Consider the following 17555-nt stretch of genomic DNA (forward strand, 5'->3'; position numbering starts at 1 on the left):
GATTTGTTGAAAAAAGCAGCCACTAAAACTGAAGAACTATTGATGACCTTTGATGACCTCGGAGGGACAATAGATGACCTCTGGTGTCACCAATAGTTGATTGGTGACATGGACTATTGGTGACAACAGAGGTACTATTAATGACCTCAGAGTGACTATTGATCACCTTTGATGACCTCAGAGGTACAATTGATGACCTTGGAAGAACTATTGATGACCTTTTGTGACCTCATAGGTATTACTGGTGACCTCAAAGGTATTACTGATTACCTCAGAGGGACGGTTGATGACCTTTGATGACCTCAAAGGGACTATTGATGACCTCAGAGATAACAGGTTATCTGGTTTAGTTAAACCTGATAACTTTGAGATCATCAGGTTATTTCCTGGTTTTGTTGAACTTTCATAGTGAAAGGCCTCTAGTCTTAAAGAGACAGTACGGATGTTGTTGTTAGTTTGCGTTTTAGCAAAGCGATGAACTTAAAAATTAATTATTATCAGGTGAATGAATTTCATCAACTCCTGACAGCTCAACAGGCTGGTCCCTGCAGCGAAACAAGCGCTCTTGACTAGAGTAGGAGACACAACTGATGTAACTCTACCCCACAGCTGGGTCAGGTCATGATGAAGAAAAACAAACACACCCCGGTTAAGAAGCTGCAGGTCCTGTAGAGACAGACAGACAGGGTGACCAAAACAAACACCCCCCCCAAGTCTTCAACACTTGAATCAAACATACCCACAGTCAGTGTTACTTAAAACACCCCCCCCCCACACTCACACACACACACACACACCTCCTGCTCACTGAGGAAGTCAGAGGTTAATTACGACTGAGGAACAACAAATCAAACGCACCCTCACGTTACTAAACTGTCAGTGCTGAGAGAAAGTTAAACTCCACCCGCCGCTGAGGCTGAATAACAAATGCACCCAAACACTTCAATACAACTGGGTGAAGGAAAAACAAACGCACCCTCATAATGTCTGGCAAGGAAGGAGATAAACTACAGGCTGACCTCTGACCTCTTTCTCTTAAACACACACACACAGACACACACACACACCCCTCCCCCCAGAGCAACAGCGAGCGACCCAGTGACCCAAACAGAGACAAGCTCACTCAGCCATCCCCCCAGGACATCAATGAATGGCGAGAGAGAGAGTGTGTGCGTGTGCATGTGTGCGTGTCCTTGATGTGTCTTTGGACTGATTTTAGCTGTTTGTCTGGTTTAAAGACAACGTTAACAGTTTTATTTTAGAGATTTAAGGAGATGTGAGGATATAAGCTGGAATCATACACACACACACATATCACACACACACACTCTATCGTCTATTTTTACCCTCAGCTCTTCATTCATATCTACATGTGCTGCCACACGGCATGCTGGGAGATCACAGAGTTCACTGCATCGATTTTACACACGTTTTCCATCCAGAAGCTTCGCATGTAAAATGTGTCACATTATGCGGCTCAGAACATAGTCACTGCAGAAGGTACTCGGTTCTCTACTAGCTCAGGTACTCTACCTGCTTGGGTACTCCGTTTTCTACCTGCTCAGGTACTCCGTTTTCTACCTGCTCAGGTACTCTGTGTGATGGTGTGTGATGTTGTGTTCACTTCCTGTTTGGTTTCTGCAGATTTCAGGATCATGAACGGTCGACCTGTGTCACAGTGGCAGCTGTAGTTCACTCACCTGTTCTGTGGGCAGAGCTACTGTGTGCTGGTGCTGGTGAGGTGCTGCTCAGGTGGTAGGAGAACCTCATGGTACTGAACTGTCTGGAAAAGGAGGGAGGAGCAGGAGGAGGGTGGAGGCTGAACCCGATCGAGATGCTGCGAGGTCGGGTCGGCTGCATGCCGCACAGGTCGGTCGGTCCACCCCTGTCGGCAGGTCAAAGGTCAGCCTTTGTGTCACTTCATAATCCGTTTCCTTTTAACCATCCATTTGTTCTGAAGGTTTCCGTTTGAGTCACTTCCTGTTGAGTCCTCCGAGGGTTCATCACATCTCATGAAGTCATGAGGTCCCGTTGAGGTCAGGCGGAGGTCACATGGAGGTCAGCGTCCCACACCCCCGCCCCCTCATCCCTCTCTCCTCCCGTCACTCCTTCAGAAGACGTGGACGTTGGGTCGTCTCCGTGACTTCGTCTCCTCAGACGGTCGGTCAGAATCCACTGATGTGATTCGACGATAAGAACTTTCCTCAGATCAGCGGCTGCTCAGCCACTTGGGATTCCCCGACGCTTAAACTGCTCCCAGATCAGATCTAGTTTTTCTCCTGAAGGAGAATGTGCCGACTCAGCTCCAAAAGCAGCTTCACTTTTCCTTCAGCTTCACGTTTGCTCCTGATTGCTCCTCCTGCTTCAGTTTCCTCTTCCTTTGTGTTCTTTCATTCCAGCGTCGCTTTGTCCAAACAGACAGACAGTTGGACTTCTCGCTCAGTAGCTTCAGCTTTTGTGTGAAATCTGCTGCGAGCTACAGACCGACACCACAACTCCTCCTCCGCCCAGACATCTGATCCCAGACCAGCTCCCTGCTCCTCCTCCGCGGTCTGTTTCTCATTTTCTCTCCTTTTTTTTCTTTCTTTCTTTGAGGTTGAAATCTGAAGCAAAAGGAAAACTGAAGGAGAATTCCTGCAGCAGTTCATTTCCTCTATTGGTTCCTTCAGACCAGCCGAGATGAACCTCGGGGCCATGTGACTCTCCTCCAGCCAGCAGAGGGTGCCACCTCCTCGTCTGGCTGATACGACAACAATAACGACAACGAGCCGTTTGTACGCTGAAGTCTTTCGAATACTTTTGAATTATAAATGCATGAAAACCACAACAAACACTTCATTGGTCAGCAGGGCCCCGTTCCTTGTTTGTGGTTTAACTAAGTCGATCAAATGTCCTGTTTTCCAGATTAAATTACCGCAAGGTTTAAAGTCAGGCTAACTCAGTTTCATAAAAGCTGATCCTTGCTCAAACGGTCTTGTTAATTCAAACCAGACGTCAGTCACCAGAATAATTGTGCGTGCCGTCTGCTTTAAAAAAAGGGGAAAGGGTCGATCACTGAATCCATGATGTTCTAACGCTACAACAAGGCAAATCTCTGCTGAGGAGCAGCAGATGATCATGAACAGAGTTATGAGGGAGTCAAGATCATAATCATGGCAAAGTCTAAAGCAGCAGTCACATCAAAAGCGTTGCGAATATTTGCAACGCTTTTGCCCAAAGAGTATCTAACTTATACGAATCAATAGATACTTGAGGATATATGTACTGTATGCTAGTTAATAATTATTAATAATTATGAGTGCTTTCAACACATCTATGAGTTTCTTAAGAGCCAAATAAATGTTAGCACAGCATGCAGCGGCTTTCACGATGTTCTGTGCATTGCAAGGCTCTGCATACCGTCTGTGAGACAGTCAATGCATGGCTGTTCTTCAGGAATTCAGGAGATCAGCGGTCTTTGAGAACAAAGATCTGAAGGTTCTGGTTCCTCTGAACAGAAGCGTCACTTAAAATATTGAATTCACTTTTATTGATATTCAAAGAAACATTCAGGTTAAAAAAAAAAGGTGAACCAAGAGACCGGGTCCTTCAGCGAGTCTCTGATCTTCTGCTCCGCAGGCTGTAGCGTGGCTGACCAATCAGGAGGAAGATCCCGACAGACGAGAGAAACACAGAGATCAGAGGTCACGCAGAGGTCAAATCTCTTTCCTGAACAATGAAAAGTTAATTCATTTATTTAAAATCCTGCGTTCATGGAAACATTTACCTTTTTGTCCTCCACCAAGATGCTGTAGACCAGAGGGGAGTGGGCGCTCTGCGCTGAAGCATTGTGGGGATTGTATTGCTGCAAGGTGATGTCAGCTGCTGAGCTGTTGGCAGTACTGCTGAGAATACTGTCAGTATTCCAACCTGATGTGCAAATACACACTTGTACTGTTAATAACAACCCTGCCAAAGATATGTGGACAGAGTGGTGAGACAGGCACCGAGCGATGTGTGAGAGGTGAGACAGGCACTGACCCCTGTGTGAGAGGTGAGATAGGTCTGGGACCAACATGCTGCACATCTCCTCCTCCTCTTCCTCCTCCTCCTCCTCCATCTGCTCCTTCTCCTCTTCCTCCTTCTCCTCTTCCTCCTCCTCCTCTCTTCTTCTCATCTGGAAGACACGTGAATGGCCAGTGATGCAACAGGAAGTAACTTTCTGCTGTGACATCACTTCTGATCTCACCTTCACAGTCTTTTGTTGCTTCCCCAAAGACTCTGCAGACAGACAGTTAGAGAGGCAGACGGTCAGACAGACAGGCAGGCAGACGGTCAGACAGACAGATGGGTGCAGCTAAACTCACCTGCGTGCTGTAGCGCCTCCTTCAGGCTCCTCTGTGTCTCTCTGAGCTGCTGCAGCACCTGCAGACTCTGCTGCAGGGGGTCTCTGTACCCAACACACACGTACAGCAGGACACACACGGCTACACACACCATGAAGCGCCGCAACACACTCGCGTAGACACCGACCAGCTCCTGCATACACACACACACTTAGAACAATGACACACAACTGCTGTAGAAGCTTAACTGTCAGGTGTGACTACTTACCATATGTGTGTGTTCAGGATGATCAGAGTTCATCACAAACTGGTAGATCTTCCTCTCCAGGTAGAAGTTCACACACACCAAGCTCATCAACACCAACCTACACACACACACACACACACACACACACACACACACACACACACACACACACACACACACACACCTTAATCCTCCCAAGAACTAACTCTACCAGGAGTTACCTGGCTGAGGTGGGAGGTGAGGAGGAGGAGTTACGTAGCTGAGGTGGGAGGTGAGGAGGAGTTACCTGGCTGAGGTGGGAGGTGAGGAGGAGGAGTTACCTGCTTAGGTAGGCGATGAGAAGGAGGAGTTACCTGGCTGAATGTGGATGTGAGGAGGAGTTACCTGGCCCGAGAGGAACGCTGGGTGGAGGTGAGGAGGAAGGAGGTGCAGAGAGCAGCAGCGTTGTAGCAGGAGGAGCTCAGACTATGAGCCTCCATCAGCAGGAAACTCTGCAGGAAGGAAATTCTGTTGAAGAGTTCAGACAGCGCCACCTGCTGCTCTCTGGAGACACTGCTGAGTTCTGAAAACACTGCCTGCAGACCTGAGAGAAAGACAGGTGGGGACAGAGAGCGACAGACAGGTGGGGAGAGAGACAGGTGGGGAGAGACAGGCAGGCCGATAGATTGTGTGCTTTACCCTGGGTAGAATCTCTCAGGGTGACTCTCAGCTCCTCGCCGTTGTTCAGAATATCATGCTGCACCTGTAAGGCAGCAGTCTGGGCATCAAATAATTCCTCCGCCATCTGCCGAGTGGACTGAAGCTGCTCAGCTACACCTGCGGAACTCTCCGTCAACCTGAGAGACAGACAAACAGGTGTTACCTGTGTGTATGTTACCCATTCAGGTGTTACCTGTTTGTCTGTTACTTGTCCAGGTGTTACTTGTGTGTGTGGGTTACATGTCCAGGTGTTACCTGTGTGAATGTTGATCGTCCAGGTGTTACCTGTGTGCATGTTACTCGTCCAAGTGTTACCTGTGTGCATGTTAATCGTCCAGGTGTTACCTGTGTGCATGTTACTTGTCCAGGTGTTACCTGTGTGCATGTTACCCGTCCAGGTGTTACCAGTGTGCATGTTACTCGTCCAGGTGTTACCTGTGTGCATGTTAATCGTCCAGGTGTTACCTGAGTGCATGTTACTCGTCCAGGTGTTACCTGTGTGCATGTTACCCGTCCAGGTGTTACCTGTGTGCATGTTACTCGTCCAAGTGTTACCTGTGTGCATGTTAATCGTCCAGGTGTTACCTGTGTGCATGTTACCCGTCCAGGTGACTCACTTGTACATGGTGTTCTCGGCTCGACTCTGCCAGGTTTCAGACTGCAGGAAGTGACAGATGGAGTGTGTGTGGGTGAAGAACTCGGTGTAGGTGTTAAAGGCCACAGCGTCCATACCCGCCGTACACCTGCTGACCTCCGACCTCTCAGGGCATGATGGGAAATCCCTGCCTGAGCTGACAGAGAGAGATTTTCAGTCAGAAACAAGGTGTAGATTCTAAAATCCTCATGACGTCATCCTCATGACGTCATAATTACAGGATTCTAAACTAATTCACTAATGACCTGAACAGGTGGAACATATTTTCATACAAGACTTCACTGCTATCTTTTAAATAAATGGATGGTTAACTGATTATTATTACCGATGTGTGTGTGTGTGTGTGTGTGTGTGTGTGTATGTATATATATATATATATATATATATATATATATATAAATAAACACACACACCAGTACATACAGGCCAGAACTACTAAAAGTATGAGAAGTACAGTTATTATATATTATATAGATCCTAAAGCTGCTGCAGTATAACATGAAGTAGCAGGTAATGGAAATACACAAGTACAAATACTTCTATTTAAGTGTTTGCGTACATGACTATTATTATAACGAGATCATTGATATTCATGACGTGTCCCATCAGACCTCTTCCTTCATAATGAACAGATTTACCTGCTCAGGTGACAGAAGGTGAAACTGAGCGCCATCCGGCTCTGGCTCTCTGACGTCATGTCTCTACAGCGCGTGTCCAGGTGCTCCAAAGCTCGCGCCCAACACCCTCCGTACCCGGACTGGGCGGCGAGGCTGCGCACGCGCTGAAGCTCCGCCCTGCCACGCGCAGAGTCTGGACTGGGTCCAGGTCCGTGGGGGAGTCCGGTCTGCACAGACCCGCTCAGCAGCAGCAGCACCGCGCACACCTGAGCCGCCATCTTCAGGTTGTCGGACAGCGAGCCTGCGCAGCCAATCAGAGAGCCCGGTTTTCACCCGGTCAGAGGTCACGAGCCCCTTTTACGTTCATCACGTAAAGCCCATTAAAACGCCACAATACAAACTTTAGTCATTCACGTGTTCATTCAGCCGAGGAGCTGGCAGCAGTGCATCATGGGAGGTGCAGTACTCATCAGTGTTTGTCGGCCAATAAAGCTGGATCTGTGTTAAATATTTACCTGTAAGGTGTAGTAGTAAAAAGTACAATATGTACCTCTGAGATGTAATACAGAGAGGTATTACAAACTTTAGTCATTCACGTGTTCATTCAGCCGAGCAGCTGGCAGCAGTGCATCATGGGAGGTGCAGTACTCATCAGTGTTTGTCGGCCAATAAAGCTGGATCTGTGTTAAATATTTACCTGTAAGGTGTAGTAGTAAAGTACAATATGTATCTCTGAGGTGTAGTACTTCAAAATGTACAATATGTGCCTCTGACATAGTCCAGTAAAAATAAGAGGTGTAGTACATTAAAAAGTACAATATCTACTCAGAGATGTAGTACAGTAGAAAGTATCATATAAGTACTTGTACCAGTGAATGTATATAGGCAGGAGGTAAATAGAAGTACTTGTACCAGTGAATGTACATAGGCAGGAGGTAGATAGAAGTACTTGTACCAGTGAATGTACATAGGCAGGAGGTAGATAGAAGTACTTGTACCAGTGAATGTATATAGGCAGGAGGTAAATAGAAGTACTTGTACAAGTGCATGTATATCGGCAGAAGGTAGATAGAAGTACCGCCATCATTGAGTCCATCCTCTGCTCCTCCATCACCGTCTGGCACGCTGCAGCCACTGCCAAGGCCAGGCTGCAGCGCATCATCCGCTCTGCCGAGAGGGTGATTGGCTGCAATCTGCCGTCCCTCCAGGACTTGTTCGCTTCCTGGACTTTGAAGTGGGCAGGGACGATTGCGGACGACCCCTCTCACCATGGACATAAACTCTTTGAGTCCCTTCCCTCTGATAGGAGGCTGCGGTCCATCAGGACCAAGACCTCCCGCCACACAAACAGTTTTTACCCAGCAGCAGTTGGGCTCATCAACAGAGCCCGGGTCCCCCACTGACTGACTCCGTCTCCCCCAGGACCTTCCCTTCTCTCCCCTGCACATCCCCCCATACATTTAAAGTCACTCGCCACTTTACCCATCACCTGTCACTTTCAATAATCATAACCTCATTCCGTGCACTTTACTTTAACTTACCTTTACTCTTGTTATTGATCGTTACCCCTTCATTTCTTATTTTTCAATTGCATCGCTAATTATTTACTGCATATTGACTGCACCTTACTTATTTACTTACTTATTACTTGTTTTTATCCAAATGTTATTTTATACTTTCTCTTGTATAGTTAAATGCTCTTTGTTGTTGTTGTTGTTGTGTTGTGATGCACCTTCCGCCAGGACAAATTCCTCGTTTGTACTAACTCACGTGGCAATAAAAAGTTTCTGATTCTGATTGTACCAGTGCACGTGTAAAGGCAGGAGGTAGATAGAAGTACTTGTACCGGTGAATGTGTATAGGCAGGAGGTAGATAGAAGTACTTGTACTAGTAAAAGTACTCTGAGCTACAATCACCAGACGAAGACGAGTCGGGGGACAACAAACGCTTTTAGTTAGAAATGAAAATAAGAAAACAGGTAAAAACTAGTTTCGTCTACAGCGACAGTGAGTTAAAGTTTCACTGAATCCAACCAGAGTAAAAGCAGAATATTCATCCTGGACATGAGCAACTATGTAGTCACCACACGGCACGACTACGTCTAGAAACACGACACGGCGCTGCCGGCTCGGTGGCTCTGGCAAGACGCACAATAGTAGAGGCACTAGACTCTGGGACATGCAAGATGGCGGCTGGTTACTTGGGCCGCCGAGTCCGGTGGAGGCTTCGCAGAGGGGCGTTGGATTTATGCAGCTGCGTGACAGACGGCATGCTGACGAGGCGGACCGGGCGGATATGCAGAGGGGCGGGGAAGGGGGAGGCGGCTTCGGCCTCAGGTGGAATCCAAGCGACGTCACCTGGCGAACAGGTGAGAGGACGAGGCACATTGATCAACATTCACCGGCCGGAGGGTCTCCGGTCTTCGTGAACTCTGTGATCCACTCTGGATCCTGGACTTTATGTTGAAACGGTGAGGAGAATATCTGAGTCTCTGAAGGAAGGGAGGAGCAAACCAGGACTCCCAGGGACCGTGTGCGGTGAGACGTTCAGGTATAACACGGGTGAAACCCAGAAAACTTCTCAAAAACGCTTAAAAAAAGAAAGTCTCATTTATGTAATTAGAAATATGACAAACCTGAAAGTGTGTTTAGAACTAAGCTAAGCTAGCTATAGGACAAGCTAACGTCCGACCAAAACTAAATGAATTCATGAGAAAAGGAGAGTTTAAAATGTAAAAACGTCATCTGTGTACTTGACACAACTCTCACGTTTGCGACTACATCACTTTTCCAAATTAAGTTGGGGAAGGGGCGAGACTTAAGCCTCTCTGGGCCCCGAAACTCTGGGACTGCCCACTTTTTTTGATCCAATCAAAGAGAAGGATTTGATTTAAAAAATATGAAATGCAACTGTTTGCCTCTCAAATATTCAGTTTCACGACACAAAAGGCGTCACTGGGACGTTAAAAAGTCTGAAGCCGCTTCGTTGAACCTGAACGCCTCACAGTGGCCAGCTCAGAACATCTCTTCTTCTGGTTTCACGGGATTCTGTATGGTTTTCTATTGCGGCTCCACGTGAAGCTGAACCGGACCTTGTTTGGGGTTTCACGCCCCGCCCCTCCCCGGCGAGGTGGACCACTGCGTACGTGCGGTCGAAGGCCTGCAGAGTGTCCGAGCGGCATGCAGGCGGTCGATTGTACAAACGTTTCCAGACGTTCAACACGAAGACGATAAGGAGTCCAGACTGAAATAAAGCTACTTGGAGCAGAGGGCTTGGGTTGACAGTAACAGATTCAACGAAGACTAGAATGGAAGAATCTCTCACTGGAAGAACAACTTGCCTGCGTTGGGGAAATACCTGAAAAACCCTCAAAGTGGTTCAGGTATTTCAGACAGTAATCGAACGGATCCCCAAAGACTTGGGAGTGAAGTGATGGACGTCAAAACGTCGGCTACCTGTCTGGAAGAGGATGGAGACGTTACAAACTTCCATCTTTGTTGACGCGAGGTCCGTAAGAACACCCCCCCGCCCACCATCTCGCCTCTGAGGCATCCCATCCAGGACTGGTTTCAGTCGCGAGGACGAGTCTCTCAGCAGTTTCACACGGGACCGGAGGTTGGAAGGTCAACGAGCCCGAGGCTAGGTTCCATAGAGATAATCAGTCTGTCTGTCCGTCCTTCAGTCTCTCTATCCTGTCTCTCTGTTCTTCAGTCTCTCTCCCTGTCCTGTCTACATCTCTGTCTTGTCTGTCTCTCTGTCCTGTCCGTCTGTCCCTCCTCAGACTGCCGTGTCCCGTGTGAACCCAGCAGGACTTTAAATAAAGAGTCAGCAGCACGTTGATGAGCAACAGACCATAACATCAGAGTTTAAAGCTGAATAACAAATAACAAAAAACAATAAACGATCAAAATACATAAAAAATAAAAAGGGGTTTATATTCCGGAAGCAACGTTTCGTTCAGAGTAAAGTTGTGAAGCGTCTTTAGTTCCTACTCCGCCCTCGGAGACTAGCGGGACACAACAGCTGCCTTTTGATTATATACACACACATTATTTTTTTTCATATTTTTTTTTTCCTCTTTGTTTTTCCTATAAAAAGACACGATCCGCCGTCCTGATCCAGAACTTTACAAAGTCTCCAGAAACAATCCGACGTGGAGGCTGTGACAGTCCGACAGCTCCGCGAGACGTTCATCCTTCAGTGTAAAATCTCTTCCCCTCCTCCTTTCCTCTTTCCGCCCAACTCGGACCGATCAGCTGACTCTTTCGCTGACGACGGTCCGAGACTCTACGGTCTCCTCTCGGCTGGGACAGGGGACGGCAGACTGGGGGACGATGTCTCTGAGCTCCCGGCCTTCGCCCGCCCCCGCCGATTCCGCCTCCGTCCGCAGCCTGTCCCGACTGCCTGTCCCAGGGCCGACCCCGGCTACTCCTGGGAGTCCAGTGGGCGTGGAGCCGGGAGGCCTCGAGGTGCTGTTGGACCCTCTTCCTCCCCCTAAAACCTCTCTGCTCTCAGAGGTCATGGCCGGCTCCCCTCTCCCCTCCACGCCACCCTCTCGGCTCTGCGGCAGGATTCCTCGGCCGGCCCGCGTGGTGCTCAGATCTTGGGGCTGTTCGCTCTGGTTCTGTTGAGCCGGACCCGGGTTGGTTCTGGTTAGGCTGGGAGACGATCGGTGGGACGAGAGGTGCTGCACATGGGGCCTGGTGAGCTGGGGTCGGGGCTGCGTTTGAATCCGCTGAACGTGTGGTTGTGCTTGGGACTGGGGGGGCCTAGACTGGGAAAGGGACTGTCTGGGTTGTGGTCTGTATTGAGTCTGGAGTTGGTGTTGCAATGGGGGCCTCGTCTGAGGTTGGGGCTGCGCTTGATGCCTGGGTTGCAGGTGAGCTGGAGTTTGGGTTGGGGTCCTACACTGGGGTTGAGCTGGAGTTTGACCTGGGGTCCTGGACTGGGGTTGAGCTGGAGTTTGAGCTGGGGTCCTGGACTGGGGTTGAGCTGGAGTTTGAGCTGGGGTCCTGGACTGGGGTTGAGCTGGGGTCCTGGACTGGGGATGATGTTGAGTTTGGGCCGGGATCCTGGACTGGGATTGAGCTGGAGTTTGAGCTGGGGTCCTGGACTGGGGTTGAGCTGGGGTCCTGGTTTGGGGTTGAGCTGGAGTTTGAGTTGGGGTCCTGGTTTGGGGTTGAGCTGGAGTTTGAGCTGGGGTCCTGGTCTGGGGTTGAGCTGGAGTTTGAGCTGGGGTCCTGGTCTGGGGTTGAGCTGGAGTTTGAGCTGGGGTCCTGGTCTGGGGTTGAGCTGGAGTTTGAGCTGGGGTCCTGGTCTGGGGTTGAGCTGGAGTTTGAGCCGGGGTCCTGGACTGGGGGTGATGCTGTGTTTGGGTCGGGGTCTTGGAGTGGGATTGAGGTGGAGTTTGTGCCTGGGTTCTGGAGTGGGACTGAGGTGGAGTTTGGGCCCGGGTCCTTGACTGGGGTTGTGGTGCAGTTTGTGCTGGAGTTGTTGGCTGTGATTGAGGCAGAATTAGGGAAGGGGATCTGAGCTGCAATTGATTCTGAAGTTGGGCTGGGGTCCTTGACTGGGCCTGGAGTTGAGGCTGCAGTGACTGCCGGGGCTGAGGTTGAGGTTGGAGTACTGTGGGAGACTGGGTTTGTGGATGTGGGTGCCTTGTTTGGGGCGGATGAAGGTGCAGGATGGATTGAGAAGGCTGAGTGTGGTGCTGAGCAGGGGACTGGACAGGAAGTGACTGGACTTTCTGAGGGGAGGCCTGGATCTGACTGTGGGTTTGGGGTGGGAGTGGTTGAGATCTTGGCTGGGGCAAGACATGCCTGGTAGGAGAGAGCTGGGGTGCTGGGTACCGAGGCTGGGCTTGGGGCTGACTGGGAGACTGAGGATGCTGCTGGGAAGGAGGAGGTTGGGGTTGGGGCCGTGGTTGAGGTGGAGGATGCCGAGGTTCGGGCAGGGTCTGAGGGGCAGTCCTCGATTGGGGTCTGAGAGGAGTTTGCTGGGTGTTCTGCAATTGTTGGGTGGTTGCCTGGGGCTTGGCTTCAGGCTTGGACTGGCTGGAGGGTGCTGGGAGTCCAGAGGCTGGAGGGGGAGTGGTTGGAGGAGGCTGATCCAACGTGGACGCGGAGGGATGTTGGTGACGATGGTGATGGTGGTGGTGGTGGTGATGATGGTGGTGTTTGTGAGGCGGCCGGTCCTTCCTTTTGTGGCTCTTTGATGGACTGATGCTACTGCTGCTGCTGCTACTTCTCCCTCCTCCTCCTCCCTTGTCACCGGCATCTTCTTCAACTTCCTCTCCTTTGCTCCTTCCTTCTCCTGCCGCTATTCCCGTTTTCTCCTTGTGCTTCTTCCCTTTATGCGGCTTGTGTCCGTGTGGTTGGCTTTCATCTGAAGCGGCGGGCTGCTTCTGTGATTGGCTCTGCTCAGAGGGGGCAGGCTGAGGCTCTGGGGTCGAAGGTCCCTCCCCTTTAACAACCTCCTCCTCCACAGCGACTCTTCTTTCAGTCTCAGCCGTGGTAGCGGCCGGAGTCTGAACACTTTCCACCTCCTCCACCGTCTCTCTCGTTTTACGCTTCTTGATTGGCAGGGCGGTTTCCTGGACGACTTGTTTGACGGAAGACTCCTTGACTGCTCTCCGTTTGGCCTCTGCAGCTAAAATGGCCGCTGCGGCATAGCTCCCAGCAGCGGGCGTTGATGCCGTGGAGGTGGCTGCCGTGGCCACAGATGACGCTGCCGAGGCTGAGGCTGGTTTCCTGCCCCGTTTCTTAGGGGTAGTCTGTGGTGGAGCTGGAGGTTCCTGTTCCGATTTCCTCTTCCTGCCAGGACGGGACTTGGCCACCGGGGCAGGGGACACCACCTGCAGCGAGTTACATTAAGAAGTTAAGAACAATAACACATTGGATTATGTCCTGAAGCACCAACTAGACTTACGCATACCGTAAAAGTCGGGTTATAAGCCGCTACTACCTTCGGTGGTTGTCCCCGCTAGCTTCCCGCTGTAGCCAGCTAGCTCCCCGACAACCACCGAAGGTAGCGGGCCCAGTCGCGGCTAGATGCCCGACTCGAGCAGTGACTCTGTAGTCGCACACTACCCACCTGAAAACCAGCTAAAAAAGTGTGTCTTCTTGCAGTGTACTGCAGAACAACACTTGCCACAGAGGAGATGGCAACTTTGTTCAGATCAGCTGTTCAGTTTTACTCTGCGTGACGCGACACAAGACCATGCGCTGGCAAAGTGTACATAGTACAAACATACATACAGAATACATATTTTGTTTTTGTTCTGAAAACTGTTCTTGAAAAAAAACAAAACTGAAACATGCCCTTTGTGGAAACATAGTAAATAGTTTGTTTTTCTATAGTACATATTTTGACTCAAATATATAGTACGTATTTAGTTTGAAAACCACTCTGAGTGAGTGAGACTCTGCCTGGATTCTCTCTGCTCTTCTTTCTTTGACGTATTCGGGACTCTTGTGGGCGTCAACAAAGCGCCGTAGGACCCACTGTGGGGCAGTAACCTCTAGCCTATGAGCCGTGTGTGTAGTTGTTCTCATTCTCAGGTTAAACCCTTTCTCACCCACCTCTCTGTCTTTGTTTTGTTTTGCTGCCTGAAAGCTGTAGTTCTTCAGAGTCAGAGGACGTTGTTTGAGTAAAGTATATTCAGACTGTTCTTGTGATCCTTAAAGTAAATCTGTAAAGAATGTATTGATCACGGATGACCGACCTAATGACTGGCCGATTGTACCTTTGAGGCCGTGGAGGTGGAGGCAGTGGATGATTCTCCTTTGCTGAGGGGCATCTTGACCAGCAGTTTGCCCGGAGTTTTCTCGACCACGCGCTTCATGGCCACTCCCTCCGTAGCCTGACGCATCTTCCCACTGCCTGAAACAAGAGACACGTATGTAAGCCAACCGTTGACTTCAAATTAAATAACTTTGGTTACATCCGTACGTTTGTACCTTTGGGCCTCCCCCGGCCTCGTCCCGACGGTTTCACCACCTTGGCTTTCTTTGGGGGGCGCTTCTCGCGGCGGGAGGGGCTTCCGCGTCCGGTGACAGTGAAATCAAAATCGTTGGAGTCGGTGGTTGTGTCGCCGACCTTCTGGAAGTAAGCGATGAGTTCGACCTTGGAGCGAAACGCTTTTCCCTCTGAGCTGAAGAATAAGAAAGAAACAGAAAACATTTGGTCTGTGAAACAGTTTCCATCATCTGATCATGAAGGCACTAGCACGACAACAGACAGGTTTGGTTTACTTGATCAGGTAGACGTCAAACTTTCCCGCAGAGCGGCCGGACTTCCTCTGTTTGAGTTTGCGGGTCCAGCCTTCAGGCAGCGACGGGTCGTTGTACAGCGGCCCACGGTCCCGTATGACGGAGCGCCGTTGCCTGGGAGAACCTGCAGACTCGCTGGCGGCCGCTGACTCTGATCCTGGCTCCGAGGGGCCCGACCCTGGCTCCGAGGGCCCCGCCGGCTCCAGGGGTCCTGGCTCTGAGGGTCCCGCCACCGGCTCCGACGCCTAGCAGAAAATAAAGTGACACAAAACCAGTTTGTTAAACTGGATCATGTCGTTTTGGTGATAAAACTCCAGGACTCGCTGACCTCTTAACGCTCTTACCTGTGTCTGTGGCCCCGCCCCCGACTGTGACTCCGCCTCCCGGTCAGCATGGCGACGCTCCTTGCGGGCCTTCTTGGTCTTACTGTGGGACCTGTCTCTCTCTCTGGAGGGGGTCTGAGGGTCGACAGGTCCCTCCTCACCCTCCTCCCTGTGGTAAGGAGATTACATTACTGATGGCGTCATACGGTTAGAGCTTTTTTAGTTCCTGACTCAAACAAAGATGTTAATAACACACCTGCATGCTCAATTAAAGTGATATTTGTACACATTAATGTTCACACACAATAATCTGGTCTGAAAGGAGCAGTTAGACGTTGGACACGTTAATGTTCATGATGCGTTACTAATGTTCAACGTCTGTTCTTCTTCCTCCATTAACAGCATTAGAATGAGGAAGAACGAAAAGCAAGCTTCTTCAGCTTCAGGAGCTGTGAGCCATCGCGTCACCGTAACACGTCTTTGTTTGTTTCAGTGAGATTTTAAACTGTTCTTCGACCACGAAGATGTTTCATCCGACCTTTAGTTCGTCTGATTGACTGCAAAAACCTGTTTCACGGTTTAGTTTACAGACAAAGAGATTCATCAACGGATCAAACTAAAATACACTAAAAACAAAATGAACTAGAACACAAACAAAACAAACACATGTTTTTATCAATTAATCAATAACTTATTTGATGAATATTTTCAATGTTTTATTCAAACGACACACACAACTGCCTGGCCCAGTGGAACTGAGGCAACAGATGAGGTCTAAGCTATATGAGGGGGTGTGTTTGTGTGTGTGTGTAAGTGTGTATAAAGGGAGGAGGGGTAGGGGGGGGGGGCAACCCAGGTTATTGAACGTGTCTCTGCGTAGAGAGGTGTTTAGACAGGAGAAAAGGGGTATATAGAGGGGGTGGTGGGTATAAAAGGGGGGAAATGGGGTATAACGGAGTTATAGAGAGAGGGGTGGGTATAAAGGGGTTATAGAGATAGGGGTACGTATAAAGGGGTTACAGAGAAGGGGGTGGGTATAAAGGGGTTATAGAGAAAGGCGCGGGGTATATGGGGGTTATGGGATGGGTGGGTATACCAAGAGGGGGTGGGGTAACCCTAGGTATTGGACAAAACAGCCGGATGGAAACACTCTGTGATGCTAACGGTAGCTAGCAGCCCGTTAGCACTGGAGGTCGCCCCAGGCTCCTCTCCTCCTCTCCGCCGGCGTCCGGCCTCACTTCTCGGGTAGTTTGTGTAAGAGTCCGGGCGGCCCGGCGGAGCACGGAGCGGCTAAACAGCAGCAGCTAAAGTACAGACTTAGCAGTAAGTTGGTGACGTATTCCCGCTAACCCCGCTCCGCCGAGACGGGCCGGGCATTAAAACAACGCACTTTTACTTCAATAAAACACACAACAGAAACGCTCGCGGCGGTCGGAGGCGGCGGTAGCGGCGGAGCGTTAACGGAGGGTAAAATGTAAAAAAAAAAAAAAAGAGCCCACTTACAGTCTCTCCTCTCCGCTCTCCACGGCGGCCATTTTTATTTAAATAAATAATTTTATATAAAAAAAAAAAAAGCCTCCAAACATCTCTGCTCCCTTCTGCTGCACCCCGCCCCCTCCGGCTCCATTTTCAACCGCCGTCAGTCCGTAAAACATCGCGAGATCCAAACGAAGATGAGGTCAACAACACCCAAAAGCGCGAGCGTAGGGGCGGCGCAGTCCCGCGAGATGTGAAGTCCGCGGTCACACCGGGACGTTCAGGGACGCTCTCTCACATCTGTAAAAATCTAAACTGAACTGAAATGAACCCAAACAACGTGTTTCGTTTTTGTCCAGAAATACTCCAAGAACATACATAGAATGTAAACGGTGAATGAAAAACCATTATCAAATAAAATAAATAAAAACAGTAAAATGTCTACTCATAAATATATACGAAATTATTGAAAAATATATTAAATATTTACAATTTAAAAAATAAATAACTTAGAATGAAGTTTAGTTCACTATAGTGATCATACTGTTAATTTAGTATTTTGTTTATTTTGTAGAAAGTGTCTTTACTAACAGAAGTTTAGAAGACGTTCTAACTAAACTGTTTAAAGAGACGAAGAAGAGAAGAAATCCACCATTGGTCAAATAAACCGGAAGCTTAGATTCAAACAGGAACAACTTCCTTTGTCAGAGTTTCACAATAAAAGCATCCGAGAACAGACTTCACAGTCGAAACAGCAGGTGATCAGCCAATTTTATCACAGATGAAACATCTTCAATCAATATTTATTGATCAATAATCAACGGGTTAGAATATCACCGTGGGGATAGGAGAGCTCATGATATGTATTGATCTTGTCGAAGTTTACAAGTGAAGCATTGTGTTGAACCCGTCTTGTTTCTGTTAACATTCACATTGCAATTC

The 17555-nt window shown here is 49.2% G+C and overlaps 2 protein-coding genes across 5 annotated transcripts; both read right to left on the reverse strand.

Moving 5' to 3' along the window:
• Positions 1-3506: 3506 nt before the first annotated feature.
• On the reverse strand, positions 3507-6773 carry LOC137801197 (rho GTPase-activating protein gacO). 3 transcript variants are annotated; one of them, XM_068598638.1, is made up of 8 exons: positions 6565-6773; positions 5889-6062; positions 4594-5408; positions 4347-4518; positions 4229-4260; positions 4021-4156; positions 3767-3909; positions 3507-3630 (listed from the first exon to the last, which is right to left on the reverse strand). In XM_068598638.1, exons 3-8 carry the CDS (start codon positions 4678-4680, stop codon positions 3589-3591), a joined length of 612 nt encoding a protein of 203 aa, XP_068454739.1. In that variant the 5' UTR covers positions 4681-5408; positions 5889-6062; positions 6565-6773; the 3' UTR covers positions 3507-3588. The 3 variants fall into 3 exon arrangements, with proteins under 3 accessions (XP_068454739.1, XP_068454737.1, XP_068454738.1); XM_068598636.1 differs by having other exon boundaries at positions 4021-4260; XM_068598637.1 differs by lacking the exons at positions 5889-6062; positions 6565-6773 and having other exon boundaries at positions 4021-4260; positions 4594-5063; positions 5251-5292.
• A 1701-nt stretch (positions 6774-8474) lies between these two features.
• Positions 8475-16721, reverse strand: mecp2 (methyl CpG binding protein 2). Of its 2 annotated transcripts, XM_068598616.1 has the most exons (6): positions 16641-16721; positions 15159-15306; positions 14797-15059; positions 14503-14696; positions 14289-14425; positions 8475-13397 (listed from the first exon to the last, which is right to left on the reverse strand). In XM_068598616.1, the coding sequence occupies exons 1-6, from the start codon at positions 16670-16672 to the stop codon at positions 10797-10799; spliced, it is 3375 nt and encodes a 1124-aa protein (XP_068454717.1). In that variant the 5' UTR covers positions 16673-16721; the 3' UTR covers positions 8475-10796. The 2 variants fall into 2 exon arrangements, with proteins under 2 accessions (XP_068454717.1, XP_068454718.1); XM_068598617.1 differs by lacking the exons at positions 14797-15059; positions 15159-15306; positions 16641-16721 and having other exon boundaries at positions 14495-14616.
• Positions 16722-17555: the final 834 nt, after the last annotated feature.

Source organism: Clinocottus analis, unplaced genomic scaffold (assembly GCF_023055335.1).
Source record: "Clinocottus analis isolate CAN_PGR_092001 unplaced genomic scaffold, fCliAna1.0.p SCAF_4, whole genome shotgun sequence".
Lineage (NCBI taxonomy): Eukaryota > Metazoa > Chordata > Actinopteri > Perciformes > Cottidae > Clinocottus > Clinocottus analis.

Coding starts and splice junctions, on each gene's coding strand:
- LOC137801197 (XM_068598636.1), bottom strand. CDS start 4,680: ATGAGCTTGGTGTGTGTGAACTTCTACCTGGAGAGGAAGATCTACCAG. Junction 4,261..4,346: donor GGAGGCGCTACAGCACGCAG/GTGAGTTTAGCT, acceptor GTCTGTCTGCAG/AGTCTTTGGGGAAGCAACAA. Junction 3,631..3,766: donor TCTTGGTGGAGGACAAAAAG/GTAAATGTTTCC, acceptor CTGATTGGTCAG/CCACGCTACAGCCTGCGGAG.
- mecp2 (XM_068598616.1), bottom strand. CDS start 16,672: ATGGCCGCCGTGGAGAGCGGAGAGGAGAGACT. Junction 15,307..16,640: donor GAGAGCGGAGAGGAGAGACT/GTAAGTGGGCTC, acceptor TCCTTACCACAG/GGAGGAGGGTGAGGAGGGAC. Junction 15,060..15,158: donor GGGCGGGGCCACAGACACAG/GTAAGAGCGTTA, acceptor ATTTTCTGCTAG/GCGTCGGAGCCGGTGGCGGG.